Raw genomic sequence first — 13188 nt, forward strand, 5'->3', positions numbered from 1 at the left:
GGGGAATGCCATGTCCCAGAGTCACAGGATATACACGCTAATTTTAAACTGCATTTTGTTGGAATAACTAAACTAAACTAAATGGGGGAGCCACATGTGATTCCAACAAACTGCTCGTTTAATAACACAAGAAAAAAACCCGACTCCTTAGAGACATTTCACTTAATTCTAGCCCAGCTTCGTCCTTTTGAGTTATTTGGTTATTTTAGGCTCTATAGTTTTACATCCACGCTTGATTGAGTTATACATTGTCCTCAATGACTGTGGCCCATTATTACAGTATAATTACAACACAATCCATTTCACTGCAGTTCCTTATTGTGGCCGCTGTGTCCCGGCTCCTTGTTAATAGGTATTTACTCTGGCTATGTGTGCCTTTGTGTGCGCTTCAGAGTGCACGGAGCACATTACCACATTTAATTTGACTCCCTTGTTTTGCGTTCCGTCAGTAAGCATCCCATTAATTACAAACCTACTAGAGGATTTAATGGTTTTCGATAAGGTACCAATATTAATACTTCATGCATTAAAACACGGATTAGTGTAATCAATTTAAATGTATTGTGACACTTGGATACATTTTGCTTTTTAGTTGGTGGGTTGATTGTTTATTTAGCATATTATATTTAAAGAAACAGTCAGCTGTAAAGTCTCGACAAGTTGTGATGGTTTCCCACTTTGCTGTCATTGTGACTTGCAGTACATGCTAGGCACATCAATCCATGTCCTATCTTGTTTGTCTTACTTTCAATATGGAAAACAATAGTTTAATAGACATTAGGGCTGCACAGTTGCTCGCAATTGTATTGAAATCGCAATATGGACTAGTGCAACATCCAAATCACAGACAGGGGCGCAATATTTGTCAAAGGCAAAATCTGTGTCCAACCATTTGAATGAAGTATTGTGGCGCTGCAGAAACGTCCCAGCCCACAAATTGTATCCTACAGAAAAAAATCTTTGTTTGGTACAGAGCCTCACAAAAATCTTTTTTTCATATTTAGAATAATGATACAAAATGATTCAAAGTACAGTTTGTACAAAAATATCTCACAGGTCCAAAAGACTTGGTTTAGAGAGATGGGACAAGTGTCTTGTTAAAAGAGACGGCTGGTCTGGGCTTAGACACTGCACTGTTTCTAATGGATTTTAAGTTTTTAAAATTATGTGGATTACCTCCTTTTTATCAGTCACTTTTTAAGGTATGGAACTTAGTGGAAGAGAGTTGAGCCTACATGCTCTCTGCACTGGCTGTTAGAAGAGCCCCTCCTAAATTGGGCTAGAATGGACGTTCAGGACAGCACGACACCAGGCCTCACCAACATGCTGTGCACCGCAGGAGCTGTCACCCTGAGGAGAATAGTGGAGGTGGCAGGATCGGGGCTGACTGATACATCGGCTGTGGCTTCTCTTCTGGGCCAGAGGTCTTCGGTATTATTCGACAGACCAGGACTGTTTTAGAGAAATGGACTGATGGTGGAGGAATGTCAAATGCTCCAGGATTACTGTGCTGGTGTGGAAAGACCTGATGAGAATGACTCTTTTCCAGAGTTGGTATTTACTCCTAAACTAGATAGATTTACTGGGGATTTTTTAAATATGACATACTCTAAGTATGGGGACTTGTATATTGTCAATGGAAAGGTTGTGTACAAATGTGTGAAATTCCTGAACAGAGATAAACTGGACAGAAGAGTGGACACAGTGTGGAGATAGAGACTGGGTGTGGACAGTGGTGTGAAACCAGCCCCTCTGGAAAAAAAGGACCGGGGATACAGTGGAGGATTTTACATGGCGCCATTGCTGTAAATGCTTTAGTTTCTGGTATCAACCCAACAGTTTCAAGTGGTTGTCCATTCTGCAGCGAAGTAGAGACAGTTTTTCACTGTCTTTATGAATGCCAGAGACTCTGGACGCTGTTCGATGTGCTGTAGAAGGTTTTTACACACTGGTGTGACGTGGTCTAAGGTTGCTTTCATTTTTGGAGCCGGCTAAAAAAAAAAAAGCTGATGCCTCTAAATGGCAGCTACTTAACCTGATTCTAGGAGAGGCAGGAGCAGGACAAATAAAGTAGAAGACAGGACAGGAAGCACTTCCTGTTTCCATCTCTTTGGTGTAAGCCAGGGTTTGGGTTGAGTTTTGGTTTTATAAAGAAATGATAAAAAGAAATTGATGAGTTTTGGAACCAGTGGTGTTATAAAGATGCATTATGCTCCGTAGTAGGAGATGATTTAATATTTAACCTGAGTATTTAGGTAGAGATGTGATTGGTTGTACTGTAAATTAATTGTAAATTTGTTGATGTGCAATACTTTCTATAGCTCTATTTATTGGGATGGAAAAATGTGGTTTTGATTTGGTAAAATCAAGGTTTTATAAAAATTAAAAAATGTCTCTGTCCTGCTCTCTTTTCCCCTCTTTTTCCCTTCTTTTCTCTCTCTCTCTTTTACTTCTCTTGCTGAAAGAGGAATAGTGGTTAGCGGTAAAGTGGGTCACCCCTTCTCGTATAGTTTTGGAAAGAGGAAGCCTTGCTCGCTCAGCGGTGTAAGGCTGTTTGCCGCTCTAGGCACCAACATGACAGCAAATGCAAGCTCACGGACGTAAAGGGGCAATCGAGTGCTGGAGATGCTACCTTGGCGTAAATGCTGTAGTCACAGTTCCCCGGGGAATGAAGCAGTAAACACGACAATATATCAGTCCAGGCTTTTTGGTTTAGGTCATTTGCTTTGAAAAGAAAAAAAGTCAAAGTGCATGAACAAAAAGATTGAGTTGGACATTGACAAATAAAATAAAACCAACATTTCCGTCTCACAGTTGGCTTTTTCCCAGGTGGGAAGCAAGCGGGGGGGGGCATGTCTCTGTTGTTAAATTACAATCTCCTGCTAGATGGGAGGTGTGCCGAATCAGCAGGTTTGGATCTGGAAACATGACCCTCTCCATGTGTGGGATGAGACATACGGTACAGTGGTTAAAACAATCCCTGGCCAACGGTGTGGATCAGTTGTGACAGCAAAAACGGAAACCAATGGGAATTGGCGATGACTATTTTGCGTCAAAAAAAAATCGTGACCCCTTTATCCAGGAAACTGTTTCAAAACCTGACAAGAAAAGCTTGGCCTCATTGTGTTCCAACCAATACAGCTCTGCCAGACATGATTTGTAGCACACAATCAGACTCCGTTGAGTCTTTTAAAGCTACATTTTAACAGCTGCTGCACTTGAAGTGAGACATGGTCCCATCTTGATCTGGTATCAAGGAAGGGGATTTGCAGCTGCACTGGTGCTTAGTTGTCTCTTCCCATTGTGTGGTGTACTGCCAAGCCAAGTCAACATGTGCAGTTCTTTCCTACAGTATTTAACATTTGTGATGACTGTGTGTGTGCATTCTGCTAGTATTCCTATACTCGTGAGGACCAAATGTTTTCACAGTGGCTGAAGAAGACAGCAGAGTATACAGCAAGATTCTCTGATATTCTGTGATAAATCACAAATAAAGTCTTAGCTAGTGTGCGTATAGTCAGAAGTGGTTTGCAATGGAGTGTAGCATCACTTCCTACCGTCAAAGATCGCAGATAAAATCTTCAAAACCGAGTTCTACACAACAGTACATGTTTCAGCAGGAATGTGATCCAAAATGGGGTGAAATTCACAACATCTTCAGCCCCGATTACAGCTTTCCCTTACGTTAGCATGTAGCTAGATGCAGCGGTATATGCAAACATACATACACTAGGGGTAGGGGAAAAAATCGATACAGCATAGTATCACAATATTTTCAGTGGAAATACTGTTTCAACACACAGGCGCCAAGTAAGGATTTTTTATTATATATGTGTTGGTCAGTTTGTCTGCTTGACAATCCCGTTTTGCAGCAATAAACTTGAAGTAATTTGAACAAACAGAGAAATTTATCTTTTTAGATGAAACAGATGTTGACTAAGTTTCCTTTTGGGGACATCATTTGAAATTAGAAGTTGGAAAAAAGGTATATAAATAGTAATGTATAACAGAATATTTGGTTTTGGTTGATTTTTTTGGGTGATTCCCACCCCAAACATACACCCAGTACATAGAGTAGCGTGCCTGCCTGGAGCAGATGACCATATAAAGAAATCCGGCTCAGGATGACATTATACAGATCACAAGGATTTTGTTTAAATACGTTTATCTTATTAATTATATACATGAACATCTGACAGAAAAGACAAAAAAGCATAATAGGCCTCCCATAAAACTCTCTGTATTTCAGAGTATGGCAATGTCACGAAAATAATGTTGTCCGGCGACAATCCAGCGCAGAAACTTGAGTAAAGACAATAACCTCTTCTTAAGAATCCATCTTTTTTTTGTAATCCTCCGTGTCCTTCTTGGTTACAAGCAACTGTATGGAGGGGGGAGTAGGGGGTTGTGGTGCGCAATCATGGAAGGCTTGTATCATATCGATGCAAAGACAGTGTTGTTGGCATTACTTAGAATTCCTCATGGGGGAGACAGAAACGACGCACTCTAGCTTTAAGGTTAGGTATGTAGTAAAGGAGGGACCAAGTTAGGGTTGCATGTAATGACTGTAATCAAAGAAGTCCTCTAGATGTTAAATAAATATGTTGTCTACCTCTCCATTCCAGGAAACTACTACGGGACCCCTAAGCCCCCTGCAGAGCCCAGCCCCGTGCAGCCGGACTTGGTGGACCAGGTTCTGTTTGATGAAGAGTTCGACACGGAGGTCCAGCGAAAACGCACAACCTCTGTCAGTAAGATGGACAGAAAGGACAGCGCCGCGCCAGAGGAGGAAGACGAAGAGGAGAGGCCTCCAATGGCCAACGGCCTGGCTGGTGAGAGAGACACACCATTTTGTCTTTGACTGTTTCTGCAATTCTTACAGCTAGCCGTAATGCTTCCTACCACTTTATTTCCCATATTAAAATCCCAGCTGTTTTTTGTTATAAATAAGCAAACCAGAAGGATCTTTTCTTCTCTCTCCACCTTATTATTCTTTTCCTCCAAACAAACACTGTCAGGATTAGCTGTTCTGCATGCACGGTCAGCACTAAATCACAGCACTGCCAAGTCAAGAGGTACTCAAAGTCTGGCAGAGATCAATAGAATCTCTCGGTCAGAGGGATTGACTTTGTCCTTGTTCACATTCTCCCACAAGGGTGTCCTCACATTGCTCATGGCATAAACAAAATCAGATCATGTTAATGGGGAGCCGTTCTCATTGTGAAAGTACTTCAGAAACCTCTGACTGCTGTGTTATTATTAAACACTGCAAAGTGAAGTGGTAATTCTCAGAAAGATGGGCCAACATGTAACATGATAACCATCCGTATGGTTAGTTTACTCTCTCATAATATCATCCACCCATCTAAAACCAGTCAGCTGAACAAAGTAGCAGCTTCTGGGCGTTGGCGCAGGCTCCCTCATCTGTCCTGTCCTCTGTTATCGCTTCAGTGACGGACCTCTGACCAGTCTCACACATACACACACACACATACACATACACACTCACCCTGGCATGGTACTGTATGGCGCCGCCACTCCAGATTGTTAGCCAAGTAAGTCACTTGTGTACACATTGCAGCAAAAAAAACAGCCAATTAACAATGCATATTGATGAACATTTCCAATGTTGTTAATTTGGTGTATATGTGATTCTTAAGATCAACTAGCCACATATCAAGCCACGATATTTGCAGCAGAATGACCACTGTTTAATAAGAAGACCGTTCTGTACTAATATTTAACATTCATGCCAGGGCTGCTTGATTATGGAAAAAAAATTAATATTGAAATCACTAATTCATTATTTAATACAATTACTCATTGACTTGAACAGTTAAACACATCAACAGTGAAAACAACTTGAAGTATAACATTTTCCTTAAAACTTTACCTTTTTTTTTTCTCCTTTCAAAACAAAAGACCAAATAAGAGTTTTAGTTGCAAAACGTAATCTGCCAAATAATAATTGTTCTCAATTAAATAGATTTTGTGATTGTTAGGAGCCGAAATCATCAGTCAAAATTCAATTAATTGCACAGCCCTAATTCATGCAGGGAGAAGTAAATGTCTCAACTAAAAATAGGAATATTGTTGCCATTCCCATGTTATTCAACGTTCATTCAAATCACAAAACACTACTCGTATATATTGTGCAAACCATATCTAGCATCAACACTAGCTGAGTTTCCATCCACTTGTCAATCAAGTTATCTGAAGTTCGGTAAAAAAAAACTCATGTGAATAAAGGTGGTGGAAGTGTATTTCCATCCAACGGCTTTAAAGTGAATAAAAACCTGTGGTAATGATGTCACACGCTGTTTTGCGATCAAATTGGTATATCGAATTGATTTGAGACATTTTAAGGTGTTTCCATTCATTTTCGCACTAAATCGCACAACATTCAAGCAAACTTTTGCGAACAAAGTTTTTCTAGACAAAATGGATCGCGCCGTCTACCAACACATGATCAATATTGGACAAGTTGTAATAGTGCGTATGTGTCGCTGCGAGACAGCTCCCTTTTTTGAGACATGTCTCGCTGTTTGAGCGCCTTCCATTTACTCCGGAGGACGTCCCACAGCTTTGTCCCAACCTTTGTTGGCCCTATCCTTCACAAGTTCCTGATATATTAAATTCAAAGAGTCTCTCATCTCCTTGTCCGTCCACTTATATCTCTTTGTTGACACCCGCCATGTGTGTAGACAGAGTAGAAATACTGGGCGGAAATGAACTTCTTCTTCTTCTATTGTGGCGGGTTTCAACCATAAAATGACCTAAAACCTAATTGCAATTCATTGTTTATTCGGCAAATAACATTTCCATTGCATATATCGCATAAGCCGTATATCAATCAAGAAAAAATCCGATGAGACCAACTGTATTTCCTTTGAGTCGATATTCATGAAATTCCATCAAATTTTACTGTTTCAATAAGGGATTTTTTTATTTGATATCACTTAATTTGGATAAAAACGTGTGGATGGAAACATAGCTAGTGTGAGACATGGTTACATGGGGGAAGTAGTAAAAAAATAATAATAATAATACACTGAGCATGTCACTACTCATCTCTCTGTGGCCCTGGGCAGGAATGATGGCAGCGCAGAGCCCGGCCAAGAAAGAACATTGTTGAAGAATGTCACTCCTAATTCTGCATTTCATGAGTTGTCTAATCTCAAATGCAGTTTAGTGTGAATTTAATTGTTAAAGTGATGAGGATGAGTAATGGGGTGTATGTAATAGAAGGGGGCAGAGGGAGACATATTACCATGCCTTGAAGGTAGTTTAATACAGCAATTTTTCTTCGTTTTCATGAGTTGTAGAGGCCTTCATGCCCACATCTGCTACAGCCCACTTTATTTATCTCTGCAAGGGCTGAAAGCTGCAATAGCCTCGAGCAAGTGTCTGCATCTAGTCAATTATTCTGACTTTATAAGGGCAGAAACCCCTCCATGGTTCGATGATGGGGAACAAAGTCCCTAATTTTCAACACAAAAAGCTCTTGGCTTCTTCCAGTCAACAGCTGTCACTTTCCATCCTCGCCATTCAATGAGCCCATCCAAACAGACTGAGTATTCAAGCTAGATGAAGCTAGGTCATACACAGCCAGATGAAAACCTGCAGATAAGAAGCTCACACAGGCAGCCACACACACATGCGTATAGAGCTCTGAAGTGGCACTCGCGGCTGGGTTGGAGCATTGGTCAGCTCGTGCCTGGGAGGCAGTTCCCAGTACATCGCTGCTGACATGCAAATCCTATGGCAATTGCTGCGCTTCTGTCCACTCTCTCTGTGTACTCTCGCTGTGTCTCCCTCTCTCTCTCTCTACCCCTTTTCCTCTCATGTGGATGTAACCGTCCACCCAGTGTACAGAGGAGGATCAACTGGAGCGACAGCAGCAGCGGCAGCCGGGAGAGATGCAAGGAGCCCAGAGGAGCTCCAATGGCGCCACATTCTCACCTCCTGTCTCTTTCTCCTTCTACCATCTCCCATACCCTTACTCCCAACCCATCCCTCTTTCTGTCTCCATGCCCGTGTCCCTCTCGCCATGCTGGGCCACAGAGCACAAGGACAAGGCAGATTGGCGGAAGACGGTGCCCAGCTACAACCAGTCAGCCGGCGCCATGGACTTGCGTGTGTGGAATACGCAGGATGAGAGTCAAGAGTCCTTGCCTAAAAACTGGGAGATGGCTTACACAGAGACCGGCATGGTCTATTTCATAGAGTAAGTAGCCTTTTGTTTTTGTCCTATAGAGTTCAACAGTGCCAGCCTGACAAGCCAGACCCACATCCAGATGTTGGGTCTGGGAACTCACCATTGGCTGGGCTCAATCCGAGGGGCGGGATAAACGGTTGTCTTTTAAATTCCATCTGCTTTCAATAGGATAGAGATACAACCAGCCAGAGCAACGCTAGCTGGTAGATTAAACTTTTGCCGTATTCCAAACACATCTTCCTTTTTTAAGAATAACTCCAAGTCTTCCAGAGTCGCGGCCAAAGCCAATTCGAAAGGTTGCTGTTTGCCAGCAGCAGCAGCCATCTTCTTTGTTTTCAAGTAGCAGGGAATTCACACGGAACATGTCGCAACTCTGCCCTCATACGGATTTTGGCCTGGTTTTACCAGCTCGCAAGCTAACGGAGAGTTGCTAGGCTGACCCTGGCTGCAAATTACATATGCTGCTGTTAGGGTGCGTTTAGAATTCTAGGCTACAACAGTGTGGTTCCAGAAGAAAAAATCCCATTCAGTTTTTCTCCGTAAGGATTTTGATTTATCAACAGACCGCGAGCCACGAGGTTGGGAAACCAAAGTTCATGAAGAAACGAGATGTCCATATTAAATCAATTAAATTCATTTCAATTTGATTTATATAGCGCTAAATCACAACAACTGTTATCTCTTTGGGCTTTTCATAAAAGAGCGGGTTTAGACCGTACTCTGTGATGTTATTTACAGAAACCCAACAATTTCCACCAAGAGCAAGCACTAGGCCACAGAGGCAAGGAAAATCTTCCTTCAACGTTGTTTTAAGAAAAAACACGTTTCATTCAAGATCTCATGGAGAAACTACTCTACTACACTACTTCCAATCCTAAAGTAAAAAAGTAATGTCATTGATTGGTGGAACTAGCTGTTCCCATGGAAATGTTTACCACACTCACGAAACCGTGAAAGGCTAGAGCGAGCTGCTACCATTAAAGTCTATGATACTGATTTCTGTACATATACAGAATAATTTTCTCTTAACATATAGTACACAAAATGTTATTTTGCATGGCTTGGTTCCAAGCTTATAGCTCTTTATGTAAGCGTTTAATGAAGCGTTTATGGCGACATAAAACAGCGAGTAACCCTTCCGGAACCAGATAAAAATAGTGGTCACTGTTGAGCTCTACTATTACTCTGCTATTACATCAGCGTTGTGCTATAATCCCGTCCCCAGTACAATCCCCATTTGTCTCTTTTATCGCCATGGTAAGCCAAATGTGTCTGGCAGTGAGTCCTTTCTACTCCCCAGCCAGCGCACTCCTCTCCTCTCCATTGCACTGTATCAAACCAAGTGTCGGACATGGAAGCTATCTGAAGCCTCAGCAATGGCAGTTGTGTTGTTCTCGATTAAGTTTGTCTTTTATTTCCCCCGTGTTTGATGCCGGGGGTTTGTTGGCGGGTGCTAAAAGAAGCAGGCCCCGCTTTGTTTACCTGGCCTGTTAGCGTGGCAAGCAGTCAATGCTGAGCCGCCGCTGTCAGAGCCAGGTGCTGCAGCTCGCTGCTAAATCAATAGCTTACTCTGCCAGCCAGAGAAAACAACAGGCTAAATGAAGCCCGCCATCCCTGACCTGCTCTCTCAGTTCTGCTCTTTATGATCTCTGCAGCTACTCACTCTTTTCTTTCGGTGCTCCTGTGCATTCCTCCTTTTCTGCCACCTTTACTCTGTCCCATTCTCTCCCTGACTCCCTCTTCCTCTCTCTTCCTTTTACCTCAAAGGCTCTACTGAGCTTTGTTGAAGTTTTAAAGGTGTCTTTAATAAGCCATTTGATCCCAAAGGATTAGAAATTAGCCCCAGTTTCTGTTTTTTCGGGGTGCTTTTAGCCGTTTGTTTTTCAAGCTGGCAGAATACAGTGCTAATTGCTTGATTGTTGCAGCAGCTTAAATGTTTGTAAAAAAGTTTTTTTATTTTTTTATTTTTTTTGTACTGGATTTGGTACTAAAGCCACGTATCTTCTTTTTACTTCAGTCACAACAGCAAGACCACTACTTGGCTGGACCCACGCCTTGCCAAGAAGGCAAAGCCTCCTGAGAAATGCGAGGAAGGAGGTGAGCCAATCTCTGCAGATAGTTGGTATGGTAGTAACATTTGCATGGGCACTCATCCCCCTTTAGTCCCACTCAAATACTCTCCTCCCTATCCACACACACACTTCATCCCAACTCCCTGCTGCATAGAGCAGCGTGTGCATGAGCCGCATCCCTGCCTAACAGGCGGCGATTGAACAGCCGAGCTGGCCTGGTCGCTCTCTTGCCGGTGACACAGCACAAACCTCCAGCCTGCCCCTCGCCTCCTAATGGCTTCTGGGACACATGCAGGGAGCTCATCAGTGCAGCATCTCTCAAAAGGCAATTTCCTATGCCCCCTCTTGCGTTAAGATCTCCTCTGCGCTGCATGTGGTTTTCACACAGCAGCAGGGACTCAAGATGTTGCACACATACACACTGTTGGAAAGAAAAGGCTATCATTTTCCACGGAGGCTGCTTAACAATTCAGCATTTCTCCTTTCTCCCCCCGCCTCCTCCACAGTGTGTATTAAGCCATAAACACACAGTGACAAACGAAAACAGTCTTCCTGTTCTCTAGGTGTAGGTAAGCATGCTGTGAAGCTGCCAGTCCTAGCACCACCCCGCATTGCATGTGTCCAATTGTCCGTGTGGTGTCTCAGCAGTTATCTAAAGTGATTTGCTCCTGCCTTCTCCCTGTCTGTGTCCCCCTTCAGAGCTGCCCTACGGCTGGGAGAAGATTGTGGACCCCCAGTACGGCACCTACTACGTAGAGTAAGTAAACTTCTGCCTGTGCATAAACAAACCCAGGTGGATGGTGGCTGTAGAGAGTATGGCTTGCCGCCTACTCATATTAAGTCTCCCTGTGTCTTTGCTAAAGTGACAGTCAACACTATAGATTCAACAGAGGTTTTGTTTTCTTCCTTTTCAGTCTATCTTTCCAGTGATCAGCACCTCACAACAGCCCTTGGCATGCATACTTTTCTATTGTATATGATTTCACTAACTATACATATTCTTTTAATAGGTTATGTCTTATTATATACACAGCTTCTGTAACTTAAAGCGGTTTCGCTGAATTCCAGAGGTATAGTTTTAAACGTGTGAATTCTCAGTGGGACCTGTGGAATATGTGAAAGTGGCATATTCTATTGTCTTTGCGGTAGTTTCCCACAGCCCTGCAGAGAGCAATTATGTCAGTACAGATAACATTGGTGGGTTTCAGTTTTGTGTGTGTGTGTGTGTGTGTGTGTGTGTGTGTGTGTGTGTGTGTGTGTGTGTGTGTGTGTGTGTGTGTGTGTGTGTGTGTGTGTGAGTGAGAAGAGAAAAGAGAGTGACGACAACAGACACTGATGGTGTAGGGTCCCTGAAGAGGAAAACAAGAGCAAGATTCCATTCTGATCGAGAGTGTAAACAAGAACGCAATGTTCCATTTTAGTCCCATTACTGTGGTCAGAGAGAGACCTGAGCATGCCCGTTTATGCAAGAGGGTCATTGAGAGGCTGCCGCTCCCCTGCCTCTGTCTGGCAAATTTTGTTGTGAATGATCGACCGAACGCGACAACAAAGTCTCATTATTTCCTCAACTGCCAAACGAAATGCGAGGTGTGGCAATCAAGGGGGGGGCGAGACAGAGAGGAAATGAAAGAGAGGGGAATGTTTATCTCTCCAGACTTAACAGGGAGGATTTCTCAGTGTATGAGTCACATGCACACACACACACACACACACACACACACACACACACACACACACACACACTCACACAGCTATACCATCAGTGTCTCAGCATGTGGCTGATTCACTGTGCAGCATCAATGTCTTCCGCCTTCCCAAGGTGCTGTCATAACCGGGATTTAACTCATTACGCAGATGAGCTACCCCTCTCCATTACCATCTAACCGTGGAGGGACAATTCTTCTAGGTAGCAGGAAGGGATTCAGTCCACAGGTGTGACCTCATATCACTAATTGTTTTTGGATTTTGGTTGCAAACTCCCCAAAGTATACTGTCGCCACTCATCCCAAGTTAGCATGGCTGTTTATTTTCAGCCTCTCTGGGCACGTCATACGAGGCACATCAGTGGGAGACGCGTCCGTCTTCAGTGGATTTAGTCTTTTGATCCCGGGATCATAATGCATTGAGCATATGCTGATCCCCTAATGGCACTGTGGACCATCACAGCAAAGATCGCTACCCATCCTCTCTATCCAATTCTCTTTAAATTTACTGGGAACATCGATTCATTTTTGTTGAGGTTTAGAAATGCTCTCAATTCATCTGTGTGTGTTACACTTCTGGCGTATACAGGTTCGGGTTTGTGGTTGACTCACCCTTTTAGGGCGGCCTGTATGCATGGTTGGTAAACATGCTGTTTACCAAGGTTATTATAGTTTCAAATTTTCAATAAAATTTTATTTTAGGTTGGATGTTTCAATGTCATTTTTTTTGCCAGTTTTAGTTTAGTTTCAGTTTTTTAGAAAGATTTTGTTTCAGTTTTTAGTTTGACAGTAATTTATTTTTGTTTGGGCCAGGTATAATGTCTCGGAAGTATGTAGCTACATATACAGTATATGCAAAATACATGGTTGGAGAACTGTACAGGAATGGCCAGGAGTTTGAAGCGTCTACCACTTAACCACTGTAAACTTAGGGCTGGACGAGAAGGATGAAATCAGATACCACAGATACCTCAATATCGATATTATGGTGATGGTGCTTTAACAAAATATCTTCACACTTAGATTTTTCATAAATAATCATCAGCAATGTAGACATAATGCCAAGTAGGAAAGGCAAATAATAGAACAGCGAGAACAGTCTGGTAAGTTCAGAAAATGACATCACTTTATTGTAATGCAGCCTAACCAGGAAAAGACACCACTTATGTCATATCAGGATATTACAATATCCAAA

At 42.6% G+C, this 13188-nt stretch overlaps 1 protein-coding gene across 4 annotated transcripts in view; it reads left to right on the forward strand.

Annotated features, from left to right (window-relative positions):
- magi3a (membrane associated guanylate kinase, WW and PDZ domain containing 3a) overlaps positions 1-13188 on the forward strand; it is a 195290-nt gene that overhangs the window by 141159 nt on the left and 40943 nt on the right. For all 4 annotated transcript variants that reach the window (XM_032519894.1, XM_032519893.1, XM_032519891.1 and 1 more), the window contains exons 4-7: positions 4626-4832; positions 8065-8227; positions 10236-10315; positions 10990-11047. In XM_032519894.1, coding sequence (XP_032375785.1) covers positions 4626-4832; positions 8065-8227; positions 10236-10315; positions 10990-11047 — 508 coding nt within the window. The remainder of the gene's footprint in view (positions 1-4625; positions 4833-8064; positions 8228-10235; positions 10316-10989; positions 11048-13188) is intronic.

Source organism: Etheostoma spectabile, chromosome 7 (assembly GCF_008692095.1).
Source record: "Etheostoma spectabile isolate EspeVRDwgs_2016 chromosome 7, UIUC_Espe_1.0, whole genome shotgun sequence".
NCBI classification, from domain to species: domain Eukaryota; kingdom Metazoa; phylum Chordata; class Actinopteri; order Perciformes; family Percidae; genus Etheostoma; species Etheostoma spectabile.